Below are 26,557 nucleotides of genomic sequence, written 5' to 3'. Positions count from 1 at the left end.
CATAGTGGGAATTCACGGAGCAGTGAAGGACTGTCTGGCAGGACGAGTAGCCGGTGTAATTGCTTGTTTTTACGGAGATGTTAAATGTTAACTTTGCTTCCATTAACTGAAGATTTGCCCCCTTGGATTCCTTTCAGTTCCTAGAAATAACCGTCTGGGCAGAGCTGGAAGCTCTGGAGCGAAGCACAGGTAAGGGGCGCTCCCACCACGGCTCTGTTGGTAGCTGCTGAGTGCCCTCCCTCTGCTGACTGTACTCAGGCAGGTGGAGGCAGGGACAGGGTCGGAAGCAAGGACCAAGAGGTGTCTTTGTTAATGAATAGGATGATTTTTGTGTCTTCCGCAGGTGGATTTGCGATAGTGTTTCTTGTGAGGACTAACAATGGGATGAAATGTGCCCTGAAGCGGATGTACGTCAATAACGAGTATGACTTGCAAGTCTGCAAAAGAGAAATCCAAATCATGGTAAGTCACCACTTTGTCTTGGGGCCCCAGACTGGGAGCAGAATGGTGTGAGAGCCTGGTCACCTTCTGCCTGTGATCTGCGTAGCACCGTGTCGCAAACTGTGGGTTTTCTTAGCAAAACCGTCTTTCTTTTGGAAAGACCTAACTCCTGGAGTTATGCGACTATGTGAAAATCTTGTATTGAATTATTTAAAATGTAAACAGTTTCAGTGGACGAGAAAAACATGGGAGCTGAAAAAGCAGAGGGAATATCAGGAAAATGAGGAGAGGAAAAACCTCCTATGTCAACCCCATGACTTAATGGGAAAGGGAAGAGCTGAAGAGGTGAGCATGGTTGGGGGTGTTAACTTCAAAGTCTAACAGTCTTCAGGGCTTAAGTCTTAAGCCTTTTAGACTTCATCAGAAAAGGCTGATGATTCTGATCTAACTGTCTCTGAACTCAAATCAGCACGTGAATGGAAGACCTCCATCCTGAGATGAATTTGTATCACAGCAGCTTCTAACTTTTTGTGTGGGGATGAAGGCTATCTCTGTCTTGGTGAGGCTGGTAGATTAAACCAGTGTTTGAGGGGTAGTTACTGCCTGGGCTTTTGAAACAAGGAAGTGTTTGTAACAAGCACTGGGATGTTTCTCTAGATTATTGGCTACAAGGAGTTATATGATAGCTGTGTTTAATGGCTGTTTTAAACTTAGCATCTCTAAACAAAGGGAAAATTGAGATGATCCAAATGGGTTTGCTTGGTCTTGTTTGGAGCCTGGTAAACACGGAAAGAGCCGCTTTTGAAGTTGTATTCAAAGATATTGATGAACATTTAGAGGAACTGCAATGTGGGGAAGGAAATATAAAATCCTTATTCTGCTAACTTAAAACACAAGGTTGAGGTTTGGGGTAAATGATCTTCATAGCAGAAGCTCTTACCTGTAGCAATTCTGGGTGTGTTTTTTGAAGTAGCTTTTAATTAGGTTAATACCTTTAAAGTTAACTTCTGGAGTTTGTGCGATAGCGCACTGAAGCTTTTGGGCATGCTTTGTCATCGCCGTAGGTAATGCTACATGGAAAAAGTTGCGATTAGATCTGACATCAAAGGTGTTAGCTGTGCTCACAAAGCTTGTTTACTTGGATTTTACTCGCCGGTGCTTCCCATCGTCTCCAGATCTTTGGTGCCTCCTTGAAATGCGTGGCTAACCTGGAAAGTGAGGGCGAGAGAAGTATCCTTACTCAGCAGGTCTGCTTGCTCCTCTACCAGTCTTATCATAAGCACCGATCTTTGTCCTGAAGAACCAGAATGTCACTAAACCAAAATATTTTCTTCTTTCCTAACTTTTGTGCAGTAAAGAAGTATTTTAAACTTAACTGCACTTTTTGCAACCCTACAGCATTACAGTGGAACGTGGCCAGCAGAATCTTGATTTGTTTTACTGGTGAAGCTGAACATCAGGCTGGACTGGCTGTCACACCTGGGAGTGTGTGTGAAGCTGGCAGTCCCAAAGACATGACTTTTCCCTGCAGGTTTAGTGTGTGTCATGGATAAGTCGTTGATATGAGAACTGGTGCTTTAATCCATCGAGTTACTTAAAGTACTTCTAAAAGCAAGGTTAAAATTTATTTTATTACCTTAGTGGGTTTTTTTGAGCATGCGAAGATTTGAGATACTGTCTGCCAGCAGAAGAGTGGAAGGAGATAAGAAAAGTAAGCACGATGTGTACTGTGCATGGCCACCCCAAAACATCTGCCTTGTTCTCCCTGCTGTGTAAAGGAGGAGCAGCTCCAGGCAGCTTGGCCTGGGCCGTCTAAGGGAACATGCAAAAATCTGGACCGATCCCTGCACAAGTTAGTTCATCAGGTTGGCTGTTTCTCTGCTGTTTGTCTCAAATCGTTCTGGAAGGAAAACAGGTAGAGACAGACCTCAGGTTTGTTCAGGTTTTGCGTGACGATTAATCCAAAGTGACAGAAGCTTGCGCCTATGTAGGGGAAGAGCTAGGAAAGCTGTTCAGCGTAGAGAAACCAGATTAAAATGTTGCTCACTCTCTATGGCTGGTTTATGCTTTGAATTTATTTATCTTACAGCGGGACCTATCTGGCCACAAGAACATTGTTGGGTACATTGATTCCAGTATAAACTCGGTGAGCAGTGGCGACGTGTGGGAAGTGCTGATACTGATGGACTTCTGTCGAGGTGAGTGTGGGCTCAACGTATTGTTCATGGGTAGATTTGTCCCTCTGCGACGCTTACAGGAAACTTGCACAACATCTTCCTTTGGAAAACCCCAGCCTGTTCCTAGGCCTGGCCCTTCCTTGGCTACCAAGGAACCATTCTGAACAAAGCAAAGCCAAAACTAAGGGTGGAGAAGTGGAGGATTCGTGAGGCTATCTTGACCCTCTCAATGGGACTGGGAATGGGACCTTTGCCCCTGCCCAGGGTGGTCCTAGATCCTTCGTGTTGTGAAGGAGAACCCTTAAATATATGTTGCTGTTTTCCGTAGGCTGGTCCACACAAGAAGCGGCTCTTCAAAAGCTGCCAGGCTGTGGAATGAAATTCTTCTTCATGTCATATTGCAAGCTTTTTCCACTTCAGCCTGACTTAAGATTGTTCTGGAAGAAGCTTGAAATGGATAATGTGAAGCGGAAAAGTATTCCTTTTACCTCTGATCTTTTTGCTTGGCTGTCTCTGGCCAGACAGGCTCTTCCAGTCTCTTCCAGCTGTCACAAAGCTTTGATCTCTTGTGGCTAGGATGTGGTGTTTGGAAAATGACGCATGTGCTGTGCTCAAATGCCTCTCGCAAGAATAGCGTTAAGCAAAAATAATGTTTTGGCCAGGTGACTTCAGAAGTCTTGGCTGTTTTGGATGGTGGCAGCTGATGGAAATAGGTATTCTTGGGACTGTTCGGCTTTTAACTGAAGCCACGTGCATTGTAGCAAGAACAACTAGATGCTAAAATGCCTTTAAACTTGTACGGTACAGCTTTCTGTTCTGCCCTGCCCTCTTTGCTGCTTCGTTGTCATGCAGGAATCTTGACTAACTTGCGTTGGGGTTGTTTGCTGGTAAAAGGAAGAACCTTATGTGTAGTTTTGCTGAAGGAATCATTACGCAAGTTCTCCGTAAGCTTAAACCTAAACGTCACAAGGAGCGTTGGCAGTGCTAGTAAATCCATACTCGGCTCCATGTTGCAGACCCCACTGTGGAGGCTAGTGCAAACCACAGCGATTCGGAATGCACTCCCTCCAGCTGCGTTAGCCTCCCCTCTGTGCCAGATTTGGGGCTGATGAGGTAAAATCCGTCTTTCTAAGGTGTTTCCTTCCACCTGAAAGGAGGAGAGCTGCAAGGTGGTATTTCTACCGTGGCTTGCTTTTGCCACATGCTCTGCTCGGCGCACGCCTGCCTCTGTCTCCAGCGCTCAGGCTGAAGCACAGAAATGCTGTTATGCGTTGGGTTTTCCCTTGTTACTTTCCTTCTGTGTCAAACAGCTTCCAAACCAAATCAGTGCGTCTCTGTGTGCAGAACTGCACTCACTCTGAGTGTGAAATGTGCACAGCTGTACTATTTAAGCTGAGGTTTTCTTTTATACCATGAAAAGACAGTTTTCTGACACTTGTGATGTGAAATGGTACAGTTTTGCTTCGCCAAAGGTTCAGAAAGGAGTTTTTTCTCTGTGTATGTAGGGTGTTTTGAGGGGGAAAGAACCTCTGCGTGGATTGTTTTGAAAAGGCCTCGACAGCAACAAAACTGCAAAGCCGAGGCAAATTCAGGACTCATTCATGAAAACTTGCTTTTGTTTGCCTGGAGTTGCCCTTGTTACAGATGGATTTTTAATGTTGTTGCCAGTCTATGACTTTAGCCAAGCCACTTGGTAGTGTATGGGGTTTTTGAGTGTCTCCCTTTCTTCCTCCTCTTGCTTACATGTGGCAAAGTATTTTGTGGGCTGTGGGTGCCCCAAAGTCGGCCTTTTATTCCTTTAGTCTGACAAAAAAAGTCTTATTTTGAAGAAGAAAGAAAAAGACGCGGCTTAGAATTACATTTGAGTGCTAACACAGCTAGGTGAACGCGGGCCTTAGAAGCTAACTCGCCGCTCTTGAGGCGTTGCTCAAAGACCAGATGAGATGTAATGCCTGCCGGCAGATACGCAAAGCTCCCTGGGATTTAGGCGAGGAAATGAGAACGAAACAAGATGTGTAAGCAGATTGCAAAAAGCCTCTGGGGAAGGCTTGGTGCGAATTTTGAATTTGAACTCGTGAACTTGTTGTGTGGAAGAAGCCTGTGCAGGCGCAGTCTGACGGGGAGCTGACCAGACAAGGTATGCCTGGTAGGACTGGGGCTTAGACCAGGCCAAACCTTATTTTGCGTACTTTCTCTGATTCTTGGTGTTTGTTTCTCCTCAGGAGGCCAAGTGGTGAACCTCATGAACCAACGCCTGCAGACGGGGTTCACGGAGCATGAGGTCCTGCAGATCTTCTGCGACACCTGCGAAGCCGTAGCCAGGTTGCATCAGTGTAAAACACCAATAATCCACAGGGATTTGAAGGTGAGCTGTGGACTCCAGTAATAGAGCAGGGAGTGTGCATCCTCCTTACCGTGTCTGTTTGCTGCCTACGCCACGGCAGACGGGCTTTGAATACCAGTACTGTGTTTCTGTTGTCAGTAATGAGGAAAAGTGGGCATAAATACTTCTCTCTATTGGAAGATAAAAAAAGAAATGAGCCTCTCGCTGCTGCTTACCATATGTTTACCATCTATAGATCTACTTAAAAAACACAAATGTTTGTGAATAACTCTGTTTTGCACAGATGTGCCAGAATGTATCTGATGAATTATTCACGGTGACTTCCTACCACCTGAAACACTATTGACGTTATAAGGTAGTTCACAAAAAGCATGCTGTAAATTTGTTTCCTAGACCCACGTTAACAGGATCCCTCCGGAGATGTTGGCCTTGGGGCAGGAGTTGATAGGAGCTTTTGAAACTGGCCTCTGTTGACCATGAAAGCGCATTGTAAAACTCTGTGCTTAGCTGGGAGTAGAGCTGGGCCAGCAGGGAGAGCTTTTGAAAATCCCATGCCTATAATCAAACAAGCAATCAAAAAGACGTTCCCTTTCCTCTCAACTAGCTCGTAAAATGCTGAATAATCTATTCAGCCAAGAAGGAGGCTCCTGTGTACATTTGAAATTCAGATGTGCTTTGTGGGTCAGGTTCTGATTTCAGAGCCCTCAACAGATGTTTGTTTTGTGCTGCTGGCTATTTTTTTATGGGAGCAAAAGATGCCATGTGTGCCAGCCAGAGCCAGGTAGCGCAGTGGGAAAAAGTCTTCAGGGTTTGGTATGCTCGAGCATGTTTCAAATGATTGTGACCCCACTGCTCAGTCAGTTTGAATATATGAAACAAGTCTGACATCTGCTTCTTCTAGAGCGAGATGGGTGGAGTCTTGTAAATTTGAGGCCTGGATTTAGAGCTGTTAAGGTCTGAGGGCATCTTGCAGGCGTTTGTATAGGCAAGGAAGACTGGTGTGAGAGGATGAGGCTTAGGAACTGGAACCTCTACAGTTGATATTAACCCCTGCTGTTATCTTTTTGGCGAATCCCTGGGGCTTTTTAATAAAGAACAAACTCATTGTGTGGCATGTGAATAAATTCTGGGACATCTGTGATGGATTAGTGAGTTGATCTTGAGCGTTACTTTCTACACTGAGTTGCAGTTGAAACGGACTGTTACGGCCTGATGTCCAGCGCACTGCTGCATGCTTGGATCAGTAAGGTTTTTGCAAGGCCTGGCTCCTGGTTGGTAAGCTGTGCCCAAGGTCGGAGTGTTGGCTTTTCTCTGCTTTGAGACATGTTTCCCAGTTGAATATTGTATTATTTCTGTCGTGATGACCTCTGGAGCTCCAGTCACAATGGGGGATCCTAAGTACTAACACAGAATGAATGATGTAGATATGTTTTGGCTTTATTTAAGCTCAAATTTAATAATGCCAAGGGGGAGCTGCAATTCCAAGAGAGATGAAGGGCCAGAAAAGTTTTGTACAAGTTCTGAGTGTAGGGCAAGGCATCCGTTGGGTAGGTGTTTTGTTGGGGTGAACATAACCCTGTTGAAGAGTGGGCAGATGTTGACTTTGCAGACAGCTGCGTGGAGATCGGAGGCTTTTTTTGCCTTCCAGCTCTTTGATGTTGCTCTGACACTGGAGGCTCCTGCCCACAGAGCTCTGCCAGCAGAAGGGATGGTGTGAATAGTCTTTAAGCCCTTTCAGACCAGCGCAGCTGGATTAGTTTCAGCAGCCTGTGGCTGTGATTTTGAGTTAATCCAACAGGCTTTGCCTGAAGCAGAACAACCTCCTGTTGGCACGGTGTCCAGTTGGTGGGAAGTGACCCACAGCTGGGGACAACAGCACCTTTAAGCAGCGTGCCTATAGGCAAAAGTGGACATCTGGACATCCCGCTGCAAATAAAGGCCACGAAAAAGATAGTATGTCATCCCTCTGTGTGTTTGTTAAGGTTTTCCTTCCTGATCTGGTGGTTAACTCTCAGATGCTGTGTCAGTCTGTCCCTGTGCGCTTACAGCTGCGTGAGGTGTGCTGTCCAAGGCGTGATGTTTATTTTCACGTGCTTTGATTGACTGCCACAAAAACAGGCATATATTGATGCTGCTTTTTCCTAAAAATTAGGAAGCCCCTCATGTGCTGCCTCTGCCGTAGTTAGGACCCCTGTAGAGGTGGCGTAAGCCTACGGGCAGTCGGCTTGCCTTGCCTGGCTACCTTTGCTTGTTCTTGCAGTCATCTTCCTCAGCCTCAGGGTTCGTAGGCCATTGCTGCTGCAGGGCATTCCCTAAAAAGTTTATTTTTGTTCTCCTCTCTGGAGTAAGAACACTTCCCGTATCTTTAGGTTAGGCCTTTTAACGGCGAAGAACAAACGGCTGAACCTTCTTATGGCTCTCTGTTGTGTTACCCTGGCTGTGAAGTCTGCTTCTAAGTTGGAATCTGTGCAGAGAAACTGTGACTGTCAGATCCCAGAGGAGCAGGGTTTAGCGAGGGGGAGGGAGGGCTGATGATAACGATTTACGCAACTACCCTATACCTAGTGGCAGTTGTTTGCATCGCTGGTTTTATGTTTAACCTTGTCTTTCCAGTCTCGCATCCTATAACGCCTGTTGTTCAAAGCACCAGCTTAGAGCCAACTTTGATTTCTACAGCTCAGAGCTCTCTGCAGTGAGAGGTCTCCCACTCTGCCTGTGATGCTTCTGCTAGTCTGAACCCATCTGGTTCCAGCAGTAGATGACTGGCTTGCAGATGAGTGGCTGAATTTTCTTGTAGTAGACACACAGCAGGATACACCAAAATACTGTGTCAGGCAACCCAGAGGATGCTGTTGATCAAAACGTCTTTCTCCTTTCCTTTCCCTACTTTCTGAAATAACCAGAAGGTTGTGCTCTCATATTAAGGATTTAGTTTCTTCTGTTTTCATCTTAGCCTCCCAGTGTTGCACTTCTCTGTGGCGTGATAAGACAGTCACGCTGTGCTGTTATCTCTGTGCCTTCTTCCATTGCCCTTCTTTGTAATGCCAAGTCCTGCCCTGATGCCACCAACAAGCCTTCGCCTGGAATTTGTTTGGACGGATCTGTGTTCAGTGTGTGATATGTAAAATTGTTCAGTCCTCTAATGGTAAACCCTTCTATTGACCGTGTTAAGAATATGCCAAAATCAGTTAGTGCTCTTAGATGTCACGTTGCATTCATTTCTTTGCTATGAAATACCAAACAAGCTTTCAGAAGCAAATAGTGAGCGGTGCCAGGGGAGGAAGGGAAGTTGAAACATCTCTAGAGAGACCTGAAGGCGCTGGAAAGCCGTCAGAAAGCGTACCTTGGTTGTGCACCCCACCCAAATTGCTGCCTGAACTTAGAAGTACCGGCCTTAGCAGCCATTGCTCTCACGAGAGGATAACGTGCGTTGATTTTGCTAGTTAAAGAAAGCCTTATTCCTTATCCCTCGCCAGCCTGTGTGCGTGTACTGTTTTTACGACTTGACTTCTGGTTTAAGCAAAGAAAGGCATTTGTTTCGGAGAGCAGAGACAGAAGCCAGCTACATTCTGTAACTAACAAAACTTAAGGCAACTCATAGCTTCCCTTAAAGATTTTTGTTTGGGGTCTAAATCTGACTTTAAGTGTTGGGCATGTCAAAGACTGCAGCTGGAGTTGTAAGCGCTCAGCAGTGCTGAAAGCTGGATTGCAGCTCTCCGAGTGTTTGACTGGCAGAAGGTACCTCCATACTCTTTTTAGAAGACAGTTTTCTCTGGCCTGGCAGTCAGTAGCAGTAATTCAGGTTGTTTTGCTGCGTTTTTGGTTTTTTTCTGGAAGTGACTGGAGAAGCTGGATAGTCCCGTGCTGATGTTTTACAAAACTTGCAGGATGTTTCAGTGAGAAGTCACCTCCGTTCTCAGGCAGATAAAGTGGAAGGACTCTTCTGGAAATGTTTGGCGAGTATTTGCAGGGAATAGGGAATAACGCTGTCAGTGTTGATCTGCTAGGGAGAACATCTGTGTGCAATGCTTTATTCAAAGCAGATGGATAGCAGAGGGGGGAAGGGGTGGTGTTTAACCCTTGGTTTCAAGCCAGCGTTTCCCCCCTCAGCTGCTCTAATTTGGCTGCATTTTCTGATGCTTGAAATGCTGACTCCTTTTTTTCTTGTAAAGATCATCCTTGATGGGGAGGCCTACTTCCAAAAAGTGTTGCTCGCGAACGCTATGTGGTGATTTTTTTGAAATATAGGAGCAGTATGTTTTATCTTGCTTTGTATCTGAGCATTTGACATTGACTGGAGATAAATACATTAAAAACTGTCTGCGTTCCCTTGAGAGAACATGCCGTTAATGCCACTGTACAGCTGAGGAACTGGAATGCAGGGATGCTTTGCCAAAGCAAAGAACTGAACCCAGGTTTTTCCCCATCTTACATCAGTGTCGTAACATTTAGACAGCTTGCTTAGGTGGATGCAAGCTGGATTTTTGTTAATGCATGATTAAGTGTGAGTATTTAGGGGAAAAGCAGTGACTTTGCTGATTTTATTACTTTTTTCCACCTATCCCAGGTGTTTGTTTCAGCATTTGTTTCAGTTGTCTGATTCAAGCTACCAAATAATATTTGAAAGAAAGGGGTCATCTTCTCAGCGGCCTGGGGGAACCTCTGCCGATATAACCGCTGTTCAGGGAATGCGGGGTACCCAGCACATTCTGATAGCAAGCAACTACAACGTGAGCATAAGCTGAAGTTTGTTTTGAATGAGACCCGAAGTGACAGGTGAAATGCAGGCCAAGAACTGAACCATAATTTCATACCGTATAGAAGGGTGTGTGCTGTCGTCCGTTGGCCTCCTCTCCGCCCCACTAGACAGCCAGGGGGTACGGCCCTTTATAAAGCTGTGGACAGCTTGGATTAGCTGTCCCAAAGTCAGATGCCAGACTGGGGGGCACAGTAGCTCGGGGAAGTTGAGCACTAAAGACACCGGGACACAGTTCTTGTCCCGAAGCACGTAGTAGTCTTAGTAGAGGCAAGGTGATGTGCTTGCAAAAGGAGAAAGGAGCGGTGGCAGGATGGAAGGCAGTGTTACCACTACGCTTCCATCATTTGACTTCTATTTTAGGAGATGTGACAGAGATGTGATGCATATTTTCTTTGCTGTCACGTTACACTTTTATGTCAGACGTGTCTGATATGTCTTTAGGCACTGAAAACCCTGGCTCATCTAAAGAAAACACTTTTTTTTTTTTTTTTTTTTGTCTTGAGTGATTCTGTATTTGTCTGTGATGCTCGTAGGTTGAAAACATCCTGCTGCACGATCGTGGCCACTATGTCCTGTGTGACTTTGGAAGTGCTACCAACAAATTCCAGAACCCTCAAACAGAAGGGGTGAATGCGGTGGAGGAGGAGATCAAAAAGTAAGTGTGATTTTTCCTTTTCAACTCGGACATTGTTTGTATTTGAAGGGCAATTTTTTTCTTGTACTGGGACTAAATTTTACTCAGGCCTGTTGCAGCAGATTGGATGCTGCTGCATAGAAGTGGATGCCGCAGGTAAACAAGCGCCTGGGGGAAGGTGAAACAATAAATTGAGCTTGATGTAATTGCTTTGGACCTGAAGGACTGAGCGTACTAACGCAGAGAAGTTGCCCACCTTGATGAGGTAGTGACGTGTTCTGTTATGTATGGGGTCAGCCTGCCGCTGTCCCTCATCTATCCTTGCTGCTTTGAGCTGCTGTACAGCAGATGACAAAATCCCTGTCCTCCATGAGCCACTCCTCATAAATCCTTGCAGTGACTAAGGGAATGCATGGCCTAACTCCTCATCTCCTCAGAGAAAACGTGAGGACCTTGAGGTGTTTAACCTGGCTCCTCTCGCCCCACGCACAACCAGCTATAGTGGTAGCAACTAGGTGCACCTTGATGCTTTTACAAAGGGAGCTTAGCTGGCAGTTCAGTAGGACTTAGACGAGGAGTGGAGCAGCCTCCAGGTCCTTGGTCTTGGTTTAGTTTCAACAACATCGCTGCTGCAGACTTTGCGGTCCTGTTAATACAATATTCTGGCTAGAAAACAGCATGCTAGAAGTGTGTGCAGGTGCCTCCTTTTTGTTGGGATTCAATTACACCTGAGTGGATTTCCTGGACTTGTTTGACTGAAGTCTTTAGAGTGCTCCTAGGCTGGCTTTGCAGTCCCTTTGGAATGCCCTATTTGTACACTTACTAACAAGTCTGCAAAAACTTTGCCGTTAGCAGTGCTTTCTTGTGATCGAGGTAAATAGCGTGCGAGGTGCCGCGGCAGAAATTACAGGCCTACTGATAGGAAATCTTATCATAAGCGTCTCTTAAACCATGGCGCAGTTTCCAGCTTTTCTGCTTGTAGTGATTTGTTGAAATGAGGCAGATTTTAGCTATAGTTTGAGATACGAAATAACCTTTCCCTTGTTTACAGTGACTCTGAGCAGGAGCCCTGGTATGGAAGCCTGTTTATTAGGAGCCACGTGTCCGGTTACAATCTTTGTAATACAGTTGGCCAAAGCCCCAGCAGTGAGGACATTGCAGAGGACATTTGACTACTGACCTTGTTAATACCCTGAATCCTTGAATATTTCTGTCCTGGTTCTTAAAATGGCTGTACAGTTTTGTGAGTAAATTGCTTGCTTTAGAAAGGATCTTGGTTACTGCTGTGGTTTCACAGGGCAGTTTGCAGTGGTTAATATTTTAGAGTTATGTAGCAGATGATGTCGTTAAAAGATTTTTTCCAATAGATTGTTGTCTTTAGTATCCCTTTCCCTAAAATGAATGCGGAAAGAGTGAATTTTGAATTCTTTGGAAATGTGGCGTTGTGAAAAATGCATCTGATATCCATTTCAACCCCGCTGATAGATCTTTCTGCTACAGGTACACTACGTTATCCTATAGAGCACCAGAAATGGTCAACCTCTATAGTGGCAAACTTATTACTACAAAAGCAGACATATGGGTACGTATAAAAACCACTTAACATCACACAACCAGACTGCTTTCATTACCATAATGACGGGGTAACTTTCTGGCTGGGGCTAACCTAGTTTCCGTAAGAGACTGGACAGTTTCTGAATAAAGAGTTCCTCTGCTTGACGTTTCTGAGTTACTGCTGAGCAGGGTGGCTTGTGGATAAAACACGCATGCTTCTTTGCGTGCTACCTCCCATGTGGTTTTAATTAGAGATGTATGGAACGCCAGGGTTGAACAGTGCAAACCTGATTTCCTATCTTAAGAGGTAAAACAGAAAATTCAGAGTATTGTGACTTCATATGCCTGGGTTGGGTTGCAAGCATGTGAAATCAAAGTTCCTGGTCAGAATTTTTAGTAGAAAACGGGGAAAATAGACCTTCCCCCAGGAGCAATAGTATGCTTATCTGGACAGTGTAACACGGGTCCGAGTTGTCAAACCTGGCCAAAGACCAAGCTTTTGCACTGCTGTTTCTAATGATCAGTGCAATCTTGCCGTGCTTTTCACGTTGAGAGCAAAATGCAACTGTGGTGTAATCCATTACTGGCTAACCTGATCAAGGGTGGAGGGCTTCCCTTTCGTTGGGACGGAGGTGAAAACAAAGTCTGTGCTGTTCGTAGTGTAGTGGCGATTCAGCAAATGGGATGTCCTTAAAATGCTAATTCAGCGCGTGTTTGTGTGATTTCTGAAGCCCTGAGCTAGGAAGTAACAAGGCAGAAGCAGTATAAGGAGAGTTTTAATGTATCCTCAATAGCTCTGCATCTGCCTATACAAGAGGGGAAATTGCTGGCGTGGCATCTGCTGGGAGGAGTTCTCTGTGCTCTGGGAGCTCAGCCCGGAGTCAGGAATGCAGCGGCTCCTGTGGGGCTCTTGCGCCGCTGAGTTCGGCGGGAGGTTTGTAGAACCGGGCCCTGTACCGGCGCCGGGTCACTCGCCTTGGTGTTGGAAACCCAGAGAGGGAAGGTCACAGCTGTAGCAGCGCGAGAAGATTGTCAGAGCCTCGAAGGCAGCCAGAGGAGAACCTAGGATTTGCGCTCCTTCCTGGGGTAACGTGGAAAGGCGGAGACCCAAAGAAAGGCTCCGACAGCTCTCCTCTTCCTGGCATGGAAGGAATTCTCTTCTAGTGACCCGCTGAGCCTTTGCAAGCGAGCGTGCGGTGGTGTGCACAGCGGGGCCTCGACTCCGGCTTGTCCTGCTTGTAACCTCCCTTTCCTTAAGTCTCGGGTTATTTTAAACTAGAGTGCAATTTAATTGTGAAATCCTATGACAAAGGATAATGATGATGAGTTGCTTAGGATTAGGAAACGTTTCCCCCTCTCCCCTCTGAGCTGGTGGGAGTGTTTCATAATTAGCCCTTTGTGCAAAACTTGTATTTTCTTTTGAAATAGGTGGTTCTTCTTGCTGTCAAAAGCAGCAGGGAAATAGATGGAAGGGTGATATAACCTAGCAGCCCGCAGACGCAGCTGTGTATCTCTCCCTGGTACATATTTTTAACGGTTGAAAGGTTGTTTGAACTTAAGCTTGGAAGCAGTTTGGATTTTTCTTTGTCAGAATAAATGTATTAAGGATGACGATTACCATTTATTTTTGCTATTACTTTGCTTTTTCCTTCCAGTATGTGGCGGAAACAGGCTTTGCCTTTTTAATGGCGTGAAGGCTTACGCTATGTGGAGCTGTGGGGGGTGTGTGACGATACTCGCACGGTCCCCCAGGTGACGGTACCTCAGCCTAGCGAGGGAGAGCTCTCCATGTATTTATCTTCCCATACAGCTATGCTTGTTTTCAAGTTGATCACGGGGATGTTAAAATGTAGGCCTGACGTCATGCGGGACCCCTATAGTAGAAAAAGCTAAAGCACGTTCCCCGTTACCTACAGTGGTATGTGGATTGTACCATTCCCTGCTTTGCTTCGGTTTGTAAAATCCTTTCCTCTGTTCTCTCTCTGTAGGCTCTTGGCTGTTTGCTGTACAAGCTGTGTTACTTCACCTTGCCGTTTGGGGAGAGTCAGGTGGCAATCTGTGACGGCAATTTCACCATTCCAGATAATTCTCGGCACTCGCAAGACATGCACTGCCTCATCCGTGAGTGTCTCTGACAGTGGCATAATCTACTTCCACGGAGCTAAAAAAAAGCAGAGGTGTTTTGTTCCTATATTCCCTGCTCCTACAGTAAAACAGTTGGTGTTTCTCTTCTTTTAAGAGACTTGCTTGCCCACAGGAATGGATAAAGTGATCTTTTAGTAGCTTAGGAGATCACTGTTCGAAAGAAATGATGACAAAGAGATTTCTATTTGGCTAGGCTGTAGTGAACTCTGTGGAAAGGCAGGAAAACGGACAACCATTTGGTTTGAGTCCTACAGAAACTTGCACAATAAGCCTATTTATGCAGAAACGTATTTCTCCAGTAATAAATCTATTTGGATAAGGAACTAAAAAGAGCCACAGTGACTTAGACTAGTGATAAGAATTCATCTTCTGTGAATTGAGAAACAGAACTGAAATGATTTATAAATAACCCACTGACTAGAGTGAATGTGTAATTAAGGGTACAATGCACTATTCTTGGCAAAGCTGGGGCAGCTCTCTTGTTTGCAGCACAGCATTTGATTTTTTTTTTTTTTTTTTTTTTTTTTTCTCGCCCCCCTAGCCACAATCTTGACTAACACAGAGTTGGATGTGTTTGCAGAGCAGCCTGGTGTTTTCTTTGCTTATGCAAAGGCGGCGGTATATGTGGCTGGCCTGTCTTCCCGCCCCACTGACGCACCGGGGCTGGATCAAGCTCTTCTACTGCAGGTTCACTTGGAAATGCAGAAGTCGAAACCGATGCTGTTCCCTGACCAGGAAAGCTGCGTTTCCCCTCCTTGCCCTAGAGCCTTCGATAGCAGCTCCAAATTGTTCATAGCTGTATCGGACAATATCTCCTGGTCCATCCTGACTGTCTGTCTTGCCCCTTTCTCTCTGAGCCCGATGATCAGCTCAGCCCCACAGACCACCGACTGGATGCTTTGGAAGAGGCAGGGCGCCCTGTTACACCCAGTTATACCAAGCGTAGCTCTGCCACACATGGCTCCCGTGAATCGGTCTCGTCTGTTGCTCTGATATTAGCCTCTCTGTCTTTTCAAGGGTATATGCTTGAGCCGGACCCTGATAAGAGACCCGATATTTATCAGGTCTCCTACTTTGCATTCAAATTGGCGAAGAAGGAATGCCCCGTCCAGAACGTCCAGGTGAGTAGCAAAGGAGCGGACTGATGTAGGGCTTGCTGGTGGTGGAGACTGGAGGTGGCAGTTGCTGAATATTGAGCATTCTGCCATATTCTGTCGGTTGTTCCCCGGTTCTGTAATTAGGAGGGTCTTTTTGGGTTTTCTGTGGGTCGTTGGTTTTTTTTTTTTGTAATTGGCAGTGCTGTTTGGGGGTGGTTTTCTTCAGAGGTGAGGGCAGGAATCGGGGTTTTGTTTCATATGTTGTTTATTTCTGTGTCCCTGATTTGCCTCCTCACCCAGTCACCAGTGTGAGGCCAAGCAAGAGATCTTGTGCATGTGAACATTAGGCCACGCTTGTGAAACCGATTTGATTTCCAGGCACATTCATCGTAGCCTGTGTAATCTGTGCTGCAGTTGGTTTTAAACGTAGCAGTTTTGTGTCTGCCGTCTGGCTGGGACAGGCCAACTTGCATTTGGGCTGCACCAGACCTTACGCAACCATCTGCCCCTTCTTAGTGTATCGTTATAGACTTCAATTGAAAAATAGAGTTGACAAGTATTTTCTTATGGTGTTATGGGCATCTATGACATGACATTTAATCTTCTTGTTTCCAGGTAAGAAGAAACCTATTTTTTTTCCCCCGTGTTCAGGTCTTTGTGGTCTTTATGAATAATATATGGTTTTGGTACTATTATGCTTGTATTTTTTTTAATAGCGGTATTAATAAGTATTGCTGCTATTGTCTCCAGGTTGTCCTTTAAAAATACTCAGGTTGTGCTATGAAGCTTTGTGTTCAGATTCCACATGTGGTAAATGTGGAAAGTAAAAGCTGAACCGTATTTTTCCCTTGTAAAGACTCTCCCAAATGACTGTCTCCTCGTGACATTCACGTTGAGCGGTTTGTCCTGTGTCCAGGATGAGGAGTAATTGCTTTGGATATCCCCCAATCTCCCTATTTCATTGGGATGTTTTTGCAAATTATTTTTGACTCTCTTTTCTGCCCTCAAAATATAAAATTCGGTGGTTTTGGGATCTGCAGAACTCTCCAATTCCCGCTAAACTCCCAGACCCGGTGAAAGCAAGCGAAGCTGCTGCAAAGAAGAGTCAACCAAAGGCCAGGTAACCACATCTGCATTACGCTCAGGCCTCTCTATTGTCTGTTGTCTTTCTGCCGTTTATTAGGAAAGATGCTTGGTATATTTAGCTGCTTTCTTGTGGGCTTACATTTACACATGGAGACAAACACTGCAGTCCTGAGGCTTCCGCTTCAACGACATAAATAACCATTGATCTGAAAGGCAGAAAATGCAGATATTAGGGGAAATTTTTCTGCGTGGGGGGTTGGGGTGGTGCTTGGGCGATACTCAGCATGACTCAACAGCTGGGCTTTTTGTCCTGAAGACATTGCTTGACAGCAGCCCTTGAAGCCTGTGCACTTAGATGAATCTACTGTGTCATCCGTCCGGAGGCAGTACCCAGGGCACCTGAGAGCAAAGTCAGGAGAAAGACTGCAGCGGGCCTGGAATTGGCCCAAAGAACACGAGTCTGCTGAGAAACCGCACTGGGGACTATTGCTGTTTGAGTTTGACCCTCGGCAGATGATAACCTGACCCAATAATTACTGCATGGAATGGCTGTGATTTCTGCAAGAGTCCTGTAATTTCTTTGGGGGGGACACAGGAGTCTCCATCTGAGGAGCCCAGTTAGTGGGGAAACCACTGCGCTGCTGTGGTTTTTCTCCTCTTGCTGCTCCTTGCTCTGCTTATGAAACTAATGGAGACTTGTAAATTCTGTTGGACAAAACTTGTACCTTATTTTACTGCAAAGTGAGCAGTACAGCAGTGGGCACTCCAAAACCAGCAGTTTTCTTCAGGCTCTGAAACAGGGCATCTCTCCTCCTGTCTGTCAGTCCCAGGAGTCTGCTTTGTTTGCTTTTATAATGGAGTGCAGTTACCCTCACGTTGGCAGAATAACTTGCTATCTAACAAGCAAATGTATCCACAGAGGGGCAGGGTGGTGTCTGGCTTCTTGGCTCTGTTGCTATGCATTTTTGGAGCTCAATAAATATTCAGCAGGGATCAAAGAGGTCCAATGACCCGATTCTGGGGTAGAAGTACTAAAGTTAAGGTACTTCTAAAGATGGCAATTTAGACAACTCTGCCCAAAGGTACCAGCTGCTCTTAAGCTAACGTGTTATGTCCTTCATCTGCTCATCCAGAATTCTAAGTAGATTTAAACAATATGTTGTAGCAAATATTTGAATGGGTTGAGTGATTTTGACAAGTTCCAGCTGTCCAACAGGAGAAAATGCCACAATTGGCAAAGAAGTCAAAATGCTAGTGTTGGGTTAATTGTTGGGAATGCATCCATTAAGTTTTACTGTGCTTGCAGTTTTCTGGAAAGAGTCGACGTGTGTGTCAGGATGCCCACAAGTATTTCACCTTTATCAGTCACATACTGCTAAAGTAAAGTAAGAGTTTTTAAACTCATGCTGTGTGTTGCATGCGCCAACTATCAGGCTAACAAAGACTGTGCTCTTACTGCTCTTCCATTTATTCCTTACTCTGTTTTGTAGGCTGACAGATCCCATCCCTACGACAGAAACTTCCATAGCACCCCGCCAGAGACCTAAAGCAGGACAGACACAACCCAACCCTGGAATTTTACCCATTCAGCCAGCCCTGACGCCGAGGAAGAGACCCACGGCTCAAGCAGCCATTCAGCCACAAGGTGAAACGACGTTCTCTGCACGGTGCCTTTGTGCCAGGCACTGCGTTTCGCAGGGCTGTGGTGCACGTTGATCTAACGGATCTGTATTTTTCTTTTTTTTTACCCTACCAGTTGCAGGACCTGCTGCCCTGGGCAGTGGTCAGCCTTCGCTCCCTGCAAGCGTCCCCCAGCAAAAAGCAGCACCTCAACAGGCTCCGGCACAGCCACAAGCCAAGCAGGTGCCCGCTCCGCAGCAGGCCTCGCAGGCGCAGCCCCAGGTCGCTTCTACTCAGCCGCAAGCCACACCTCAGCATCAACAGCAGCTTTTCTTGAAGCAGCAGCTTCTGCAACAGCAGCAGCAGCAGCAGCAGGCTGCCTATTACCAGCAGCAGCAGATGATGCAAGCTCAGCAGGTAGGTGTGCACGGCCGTGTTTGTTGCATGCTTCCTGTGCTAGAGGCCTGCAAGGCTGTGTCTTTGCATTTATGGCGAGTCCCCTGGTTTTTGGGGGATAGGTGCAGGTTTTAGGCATCTTCCAATGTGTCTCCAGTTCTCTAGCAAGATTTTTTGCTACGCAAGGCTGGCATTTTTAACTGTCAATGTGGAAGGCCTTGAGATAGTTTTGTCATGTACAAACATAAAATCAGCAGCCCTGGTTAAGATTTTACAGCTCCAAGTGTTTCAGGGTCTTGAGGTCGATGCTCAACTGATGAGCAGAGGGGTACAGTTTCTCTTCTGCGCTCTCTGTACAAGAAGCCTGGTATGCCTTTTTAACAGTAAGATTCAGGTCTGATTTTGTGGTAGACCGTGGCGATAAGGAGGCCTGTGAACACATGATGTGTTAGACGGGATGTGTCTAGATGACAGACTTGCATGCCTAACTGAGGTGTTTGCAGCAGCAGAGATCTCTGCTAAAGCATATTTAAAAGTGGAAGCAAAGGGCCAGTGAATCTTCTGATGCTGGGGAAAGGTTTGGAGTAGATAAAAATGGAGAAAGGAGCTTGGGACCACAGGACAGTCTGTGCCGTGGGAGCCCCATGCGGGCAGGGGTGACAGAAAGGGTCTAATGTTAGACCAGAAGGCCGTTTTCCACCGCTCCTTTGCGGATGGTCTCCAAGCCATCGCAGCCTGTTACTGCTTTGCCACTTGCCGTGGCTCTAACCGTTCCCGTGGCTGGCCCCAAGTTCTGGTGGTGGTACCCCGGTTCCCAGCTGCGCAACAAGCAGCTCAACAACTGGTTGTTTCCCAGTTCCCAGTGATGCAGCAAGGAGCGCCAGCACAGCAGCAGCTGATGCAGAACTATTACCAGCAGCAGCAACAGCAGCAGCAGGTGATGGCCCAGCAGGCAGCAATGCAGCAGAAGACAGCAGTAGCAGCAGTTCAGCAAAAGCAACAAGCCCCGGCGCCGCCGCAGCCCCAGGCCCAGCAAAGCGCGGCCCAGCCAGCGCCACCGCAGGAGCAAGTGGTGAGAGCCTTGCGGGAAGGAGTGGGGCAGTGGGATTTGGAGTACTGGCGAGTGCTCTCCTGCCAGGTCCTATCTTTTAAAATAAGCTCTTTTAAAAATTATTTGTACTTAATGCATCAGGATGGGCACCAGGCGACAGAACTACTTTGTGTTGGTGCTTGTTTGGAAAACTTCCATCTTGTATTCAGGGCTCTGATGCAGAAGAAGGTGCAAGCAGCCTTCCTGGTTGTTTCTGGTGTTGGGATGACTTTTTTCTTTAATGAATGCTATGGAAAGGAGACTTTTCAAAGCACCATATCTAAAAATAAAGAAATAAATCTTCCACTTTACTAACCATCTGAACGTGCATCCAAAATAAATGCTCTTTACTTAATGGAAAATATGGCTGTCTTCTGCAACAGGGAAATAGCCAGCTGTCCGTAACGTTAAAGGCAGGGGAGCTGTGCCAGAGGGCAGGATCCCTGTTGCCAAAGTATCTCTGCAGTACATAGGGGAGGAAGCTGTGCCTTTTCCTTTCGATCCCGTGCAATCCCATCCGCTCTTGCCTGTTTTGGGGAGCTCAAAGGGATGCCCCTAACTCGAGCTGCGTGTTGGAAGGAAAGCATGTGGAAGCAGCAGGCAAGAGGAAGCTGCCCGCTGTTTCGCTGTACCAGGTTGCACGTCTGCAAAGCAAACAGTATCTGATAACAAACCACTTCAGGAACACAGTATTTGAGTCCAAACTAAGGGTCAGTTTGTACTTGCTTGTTCACGAGTTGTCAGTCATTCAGGACCTAATTCATCTCTTGAATGTGCTTCCTTTGAAGTGACATCAGGAATTAATTTGACTAATAAACTCCATAAGCCAGTGACCTGAGCACTGCAGGCAAAGCATTGTTTGTTTTACTCTGATGTGTCTCAAGGCTCCATCACATTCACCCCCTTTGATTTTGTATTAATTTTCAGCACTAAGCTGGTTGTTAGGGTAGGTGACAAGCTTGGAGTTGTTGTGTTCCTGGCCTTGTTATTTTGCTGAATGGCCTGGGGCAAGCCAGTTTATTGAAATTGGTGGGATATTTGCAGTACATGCAGGCAGGTTTTGGATGAGGCCCATTATTATCTTGTTCTCCCTGTTCAGGAGAAATGCCTGAAACGTCGTATTGAAGTGCATCTCTAAAGAGCTTTGCTGTGATTCACTAGCACAAAAACAGTCTTAATTTTATTAAATCAGCTAGATTGAAAATTAGCCTTATCCCCTTGGAAGGCTGATCAGAATGGACACATCTGGACACTTCTCCACTCCTGCAGCAGTCAGGAGGGGAAAAGCAGTGGTCGGCTCATTTAAAAAATGATGGTGAAACATGGTCTCTGCAGAGCAGGATCTCTGAGCAGAAGATACCAAGCCAGGACCCGTCAAAACCTTTTCATGTTGCGAGACTTCAGTTTAATAATCTCTGCATTCATTTCTGTGGAGGTTTTGGCACTGCCCTTTTATTTCTCAGCACCAAATGTACCGTTCCGCAGTGACCTATATAGCAAGATGTAAGGTGGGTGCATCAGAAGCAGTCAGGTCAGCTTGCTTCTCAGGCACAGTGAATTAGTCTGCCTGAAAATGCCAGATGAAAAGCAAGACAGCTGACCACTTGTTTGCCTTGCCCCCCTGTAGTGAAGCACCACGCTGGAAGGTAGCTCTTCTCACTGCCCCTTTAGGTCCTTCCAAGTCTTTCATCTGTCTTCCTTGGCTGAAAATGGCCCGAGATGATTTGGGGTGGGGAGCAGGGAGCTAGTGCCCAGGCAGTGGAGGTGACGTGCACAGCTTTCTGCTCTTGGCATCCTGGTTTTCCTGCTTTAACTCCAACTGTGATATCTCGCTGACAGATTTTGAAAAATCACATAATTGGAAGTGATGCTGCTGTTTAACACTACAAAACAGTATTTCAAGTATTTATGGGTTTGTGAGTTTGAGACAAGAGGGAGGTAATGGAAAAATAAGATCAGTCTGGGGAAACCCCTTGAAGTTTCCAAAAGGTTTGTAACTGGGCTGTCTTGGCTTACACCTAAACCAAGCATGCCTGTTTTTCTCCTCCAGATTCTAATGACAAATGTTGCTCCTGTGGGCCTTGCTTTTTTTTTTTTTTTTTTTCCCCTCCTCTCCTCCTGAAGAGAAAGCTAAGGCGGCTTCTTGCACAAGGCTTCTGCAGAAGACCTGTACTCCTTTAGGGATTTGACCCCAATCACACATTATCTGCTGGAAGAAGCACTGCTCTCCACCTTGCCCCACTCCGTGTGTCCATATGACAAAACTCCTGCGCACTATGATCCGATTTCTGTTTTTATCTCTGCCCTGGATCTCAGCCTCTTTACGCATGAGCAAGTTTCTGAGACCAGCTAGCCTTTACTAACAAGTGCTAATAGAGGCTTTGCCTTAAGAGCTGCACCATAGAAAGGGGAGAAGGCCCCTGCTTGTGCATTTGTATTAATCCTGAAATAGTATAGATCCGCAAATTCCGCCGTTTGTTTTTTTTTTCCCTCCAGACTATCCCCAGTCCATGACTTGAAGGTCAGATCCTCCAGCATCTAGCTGTTTTTTCATCATGGCTGTTGTTCACGACCAAGGACGTACCATTTTACTTTCTTTCCTAGATGCAGGCACAAATGAGGCAACAGCAAAAACCTCAAACCACACCCCCCGCAGCAGTGCAAGGGCAGAAGCTGGGCTCTCTCACCCCTCCGTCCTCCCCCAAGACGCAGCGTGCAGGACACAGGAGGATTCTGAGCGACGTGACCCACAGTGCGGTTTTTGGGGTTCCAGCCAGCAAGTCTACCCAGCTCCTGCAGGCGGCTGCTGCTGAAGCCAGTCTCAACAAGTCCAAGTAGGTGGCTGCTCACTTGGTGTCAAAGGGTGTAGAGGGAGGGAGCAGATGAGGCTCTTCAGGGATTTCCTAGGCAGAGCTCTGGGATGAAGGCAGGCAGCAAACCCTGTGGTATAAATGAGTCTTTCCCTTCCCAAGACCACAGTTTAGGGCTTGACAGAAAGTCCCAAAAATATTCCCCAAGGGCAGAAGTCGTCCTGAGTGCTTCCGCGCTCCCCAAAAGCTAAGCCAACAGGGCCTTCCTTGGGATTCCAAAAGCTAATGCCATTTCAGCTGTTCCAGCAGTAGCCCTGGAAGCCCTTCACGCTTGCCGCTTAGCATCAGCGCTTCCCCAGGAGTTCTTGCTAGCTCACTTCCATAGTGCCTACAGGCAGGAAGCCCCCACATGGGGATTGCAGAAAATTGTTTCAAATGGGATGCTTATGATGCTTGTTCTAATGCCTGACACCAGGATGCTCTGGTTAGATTGTGAGTAAACAAGGCTAACTGATCCCAGCTTTCTGGGCATGCAAGTACAATAACTTGTGCTGAGGGTTTTAAGTAGGAAGTAATTACAACGCAGTAGCTTGGACCAGCTCATAGTGCTGGCCAGAGGATTTCAGATGGGTTATTAACGACTGTTGTTTGGTTGGGATGATCATATCCAGATCTGCGTCCACCACACCCTCGGGTTCCCCAAGGACCTCACAGCAGAATGTCTATAACCCGCCCGATGTCTCCACGTGGAATCCATTTGATGATGATAACTTCTCCAAACTCACAGCTGAGGAGCTGCTGAACAAGGACTTTGCGAAGCTAGGTGACGGTAGGTTCACGGAGATGGTTTAATACCAGCCTGCTCTCAAAACGGAAGATGGCATGGAATGATGATGCTTTTGGTCAGATGCTGCTGGGGTGCTCCCGTATTATCATGATCCTCTGTGCCTGTAAGAGCTAAATCCTTCCAATCTCACTTCTCTGTCCCTGTCCTCTTTGCTGAGCAATTGCAATTAAATGAGCATGATCCTCAAAGGGAGAGGTACTAACTGCTTTTAAAGTGGCCTTGATCAGTTGGTTGTAGAAGCTACAGTTTAAACTCTGCTTCACCTGCAAGTTATGATTTGCAGGAAGGGGCTTAAGTCACAAACTGAAATAGTGTCCTAAAAATCTAGGTAAGTAAGCAGCCTTCAGAATGGAAGTTTTTCCCCTAAATCTGCGTCTGGCATTTCAGGGAAAGCTCCAGAAAAGATGGGCAGTTCCACAGAGAACTTGATTCCAGGTTTCCAGCCGGCTTCATCTGCAGCCCAGGCAGATGCATTTGGTGGCTCTTCCTTCACTGCTGGATCAGGTGAGTTGTGAATACGTCCTACAGGGCAATGCCCTGGACAGCACTGCAGAAAATGGCAACTCTTTATCGTAGCCTCTTTAAAAGGAAGGTAAAACTGGCATGAATTGAGCCGGGCCTTGGCACTGAGAACTGTAGGATAGGGTTGGCATTTCAGCAAAGAAGGGAAGGTAGGAACGGCACGTGTACTTGTCACAGTTGGGTAGCAGAGACGGGGGGCACCGTCTGTAGGCAGAGGTGAGGCTTCTGGTGAGGGAAGAAACTAAGTGAACCCTTTAAGTTCACAAGAAAGCTTCTTAACACATTGAAGGTCCATGCAGCTCATAATTAGAAGTAAAATATCTAGTGTGCAATAAGGGAATTGGACTTGGAGACATTGGTCAGACATGCTGGAGGATATTCCTTGCCTGCAGTTGTTAGGCTGTATGAAGGAGAGGAGCAGGGATAATAATGTCTCTGCCACAGAATGAGGAGCATAGCAGAGACAGGAGTGAGCGGGGAGAATCCTCAGGGGAGAGCACAGTGAGAAGTTTAGCACTGGCTGTGCTGTCTGGGTCCAGAGGCCAGGAGTCCTTGGCTGGTCTACGAGCTTTTCTGCAGAGGCCTCTGCCTGTGTGACCTTGGCTGGTGTCTCCTTTGGTACCCAGGTACCAAGGTTTTGCCATGAGCGGCACCTTCTATGCTGAAAAGACTCGGTCAGTGCTGCTGCTTGTTTCTAGTTCTTCAGCATCAGTTCTCACTGAATGCAGCAAAGACCTGCCAAGGACAGTATTGGAGAACGGCTTCCAGGACCCCTAAACGCAAGCAATCCTCTGCCCCGTCCTATGCAGCCGTTGTTACCGGTGACAAATGCAGCTGTTGGACGCTTCCTCACTGGAGCACACCAGCCCTTGGCGAGAGGAGTCCTGGGAAGAGACTGAAGAGTCCTTTGTGGGGCGAGAAGTGACAAATCCATTTCTGCTTATTTCTATTTATAAAAAGAGATTTAGAGGAGCTTATAACTGAGCTTGGTATCGTTGGCTCTTACCTGAGAATTAAGGAGTTGAAGTCCTTGAGGCAAGAGTGCTCTAGGGGGTTGCTTTCTGAGGTTTGTCCAGCTGTTCAGTGCCCTGTGAACAGTTTGTGATGTTCTGTCAGCCTTTGTGGAGTGATGTTGAGTAGCAGCAGCTCCAGATTCAGCTGAAATGTACCTTCTGCAAAGCCCGAGAAACACCTGCATGTTCTGGGCTTTCTGGACGCTGTAGTGCGTTCGGTTCTTTTAGCAGTTGTCTTTAAAATGTGTCCCCTGACTGTCCTGCCCTGTGGTTTGGCACAGGAGGGTGTCTTGGAAATTCTCTCGGTGCTGACACTGGCTGGGCACTTCTAGCCCTTTTATTTTTCTTTCCTCATAGAGCATCTTGCATCAGACAGGCTCATATCTATCTTTTATTTCAGACAAAGAGGCCCAACATGGGGGCTGGCCTGCTGCGTGTCCTTTGTTAAGGCATTTCACCTTTTGTGCCGCTGTAAAGCGAGATAATAGTACTTCCCTTTCAAGGAATGTTTTGAGATCTGTGGGTTGAATTGTGTTGGAGAGCTATGTGGTGATAGTCATTTTGGTTTTATTTTCTTTTCACTAGCAACATGTTGTGAGCGTGCATGTGTGTGGTGTTCTTGTCAGGCCGTAGCTTGGACCCTGTTGAGCTGTGCCTGTGCTGAGATTTTGCTCGATGCTTTCTGCTTTTCTCTCTTCTCTGTTTCACTCTGCCTTTTCTCTTCCTGGTTACCAGCTGAAAAAACGAAAGACATTCTGAGTTTGGACACTAGCCCTCCTCTTCTGACTGTGCCTGATCCTTTCATTCCTCTCCCATTATCCGACACGCCAGGTAACTGGAACTGAGTTTATGGAGGGAGGGGAGATTTGTTGTTTGTTTTGTACTCTTAATCTTCCAGTTCTATTCTAGGCACACCTGAAATCCCGGGCCTTAGTCAATGGCGCTGGGCACTGACAAGCCGCTGAACTCAGTGGTGGTAATGATGTGTAGCGCTTTCCGCCATTGAATATCGGCATGGTGGTGGGAGCGGTGCTGAGTGCAAGAGCCCTTCGTTTTCATGGCAGACCCTAGGGTTATCATACTGTTTCTAATGCCAACAATGTTGGTGTCTTTAAAGGTTCAGTATTCAAAGCTGAAAATAATCACTGGGTAATTACCTGTTCTGACCTAAGCCGTTTTCAAATTGGTCTCCAACTTTAAAATTGTAGTTTTTTAATTATTGTTAATCTTTCTTTCCCATAAGAGTCAGTGTTTCTTTGGCTTCCAAGGTCTACTGCAAATGCGTGCTTCATGTGAAGCACAAGTTAACATGTAACCTTTTCTGATTTGGCAAAATTTTCTAGTGCAGTTGGTAGCTATTTCCATTTACTTTGCAGTACTGCTTAAAAGTCTTTCCTGTGTGCACATTTCTGACTGCAGCAGCCAACACTTTTTAGCACAAGATTATGTAAGTGCTTAGGAGCTTATTTGCAAATCAGTGGGATTTGGAATATGGGGATGTTTTTCTCTTGGAGTTTCTCTAAGCCCTCTGGTGAATGTGTGTGACAGGTCCCTTCTTGTCAGCTAGCCCCAGAGGACAAGCGCTTGTTACAGCTCTCACCCTTGTCCTCAGCTCAGTAGGACCCAAGTAGAGGGCCCAAGCTTCAAAGCGATGTGCTTGTAAAGGTGGCATCTCTCCATGGAAAGTTAAGCAATTCAGGAAAAAAAACCAGCAACTATTTTTTTCCGTAACTGTGTGAAACTTGCTTCCTTCTGGTTGATGCCCAAAGAGCACAAGAAATGTGTTTTGGTTCAAAAGGGATTTTACTCATAAATGCTGCAGTTCAAGAAAAGAAGCAGAACTTACAGGCTTTCTCCCCTATGCGAGCGCTTGCCAGGAGCTGACCTGCCCAGCTCTAATTTGAAAAGAAGGTAGATGACTGCACGTTTTTCTTCCCCACCCCCCCGAACGCTACTGGAAATGTTGGGTTTCCTGACTTGAAGTCTGTCAGCCCAAACTACTGTTTAATTCTCTGCCAGCGT

The 26,557-nt window shown here is 46.4% G+C and overlaps 1 protein-coding gene across 11 annotated transcripts in view; it reads left to right on the top strand.

Moving 5' to 3' along the window:
• AAK1 (AP2 associated kinase 1) overlaps positions 1–26,557 on the top strand; it is an 85,640-nt gene that overhangs the window by 26,252 nt on the left and 32,831 nt on the right. For 4 of the 11 annotated variants that reach the window (XM_087762755.1, XM_087762744.1, XM_087762745.1 and 1 more), the window contains exons 3-17: positions 344–462; positions 2,531–2,639; positions 4,841–4,983; positions 10,255–10,376; positions 11,856–11,937; positions 13,898–14,030; positions 15,072–15,175; positions 16,192–16,271; positions 17,728–17,882; positions 17,994–18,274; positions 19,110–19,325; positions 21,948–22,177; positions 22,825–22,982; positions 23,388–23,504; positions 25,271–25,366. In XM_087762755.1, the coding sequence (XP_087618881.1) occupies positions 344–462; positions 2,531–2,639; positions 4,841–4,983; positions 10,255–10,376; positions 11,856–11,937; positions 13,898–14,030; positions 15,072–15,175; positions 16,192–16,271; positions 17,728–17,882; positions 17,994–18,274; positions 19,110–19,325; positions 21,948–22,177; positions 22,825–22,982; positions 23,388–23,504; positions 25,271–25,366 (2,145 nt within the window). Of the gene's footprint in view, positions 1–137; positions 190–343; positions 463–2,530; positions 2,640–3,250; positions 4,756–4,840; positions 4,984–10,254; positions 10,377–11,855; positions 11,938–13,897; positions 14,031–15,071; positions 15,176–16,191; positions 16,272–17,727; positions 17,883–17,993; positions 18,275–19,109; positions 19,326–21,947; positions 22,178–22,824; positions 22,983–23,387; positions 23,505–25,270; positions 25,367–26,557 lie in introns of those variants that run through there. The other 7 variants (XM_087762746.1, XM_087762753.1, XM_087762754.1 and 4 more) reach the window with 5 other exon arrangements.

The sequence above is a fragment of the Nipponia nippon genome, unplaced genomic scaffold (genome assembly GCF_047370975.1).
Source record: "Nipponia nippon isolate SJK-2023a ecotype South Korea unplaced genomic scaffold, ASM4737097v1 scaffold_27, whole genome shotgun sequence".
NCBI classification, from domain to species: domain Eukaryota; kingdom Metazoa; phylum Chordata; class Aves; order Pelecaniformes; family Threskiornithidae; genus Nipponia; species Nipponia nippon.
The sequence above is the reverse complement of the archived record's forward strand: the minus strand, read 5'-3'. Positions and strand labels throughout refer to the sequence as shown.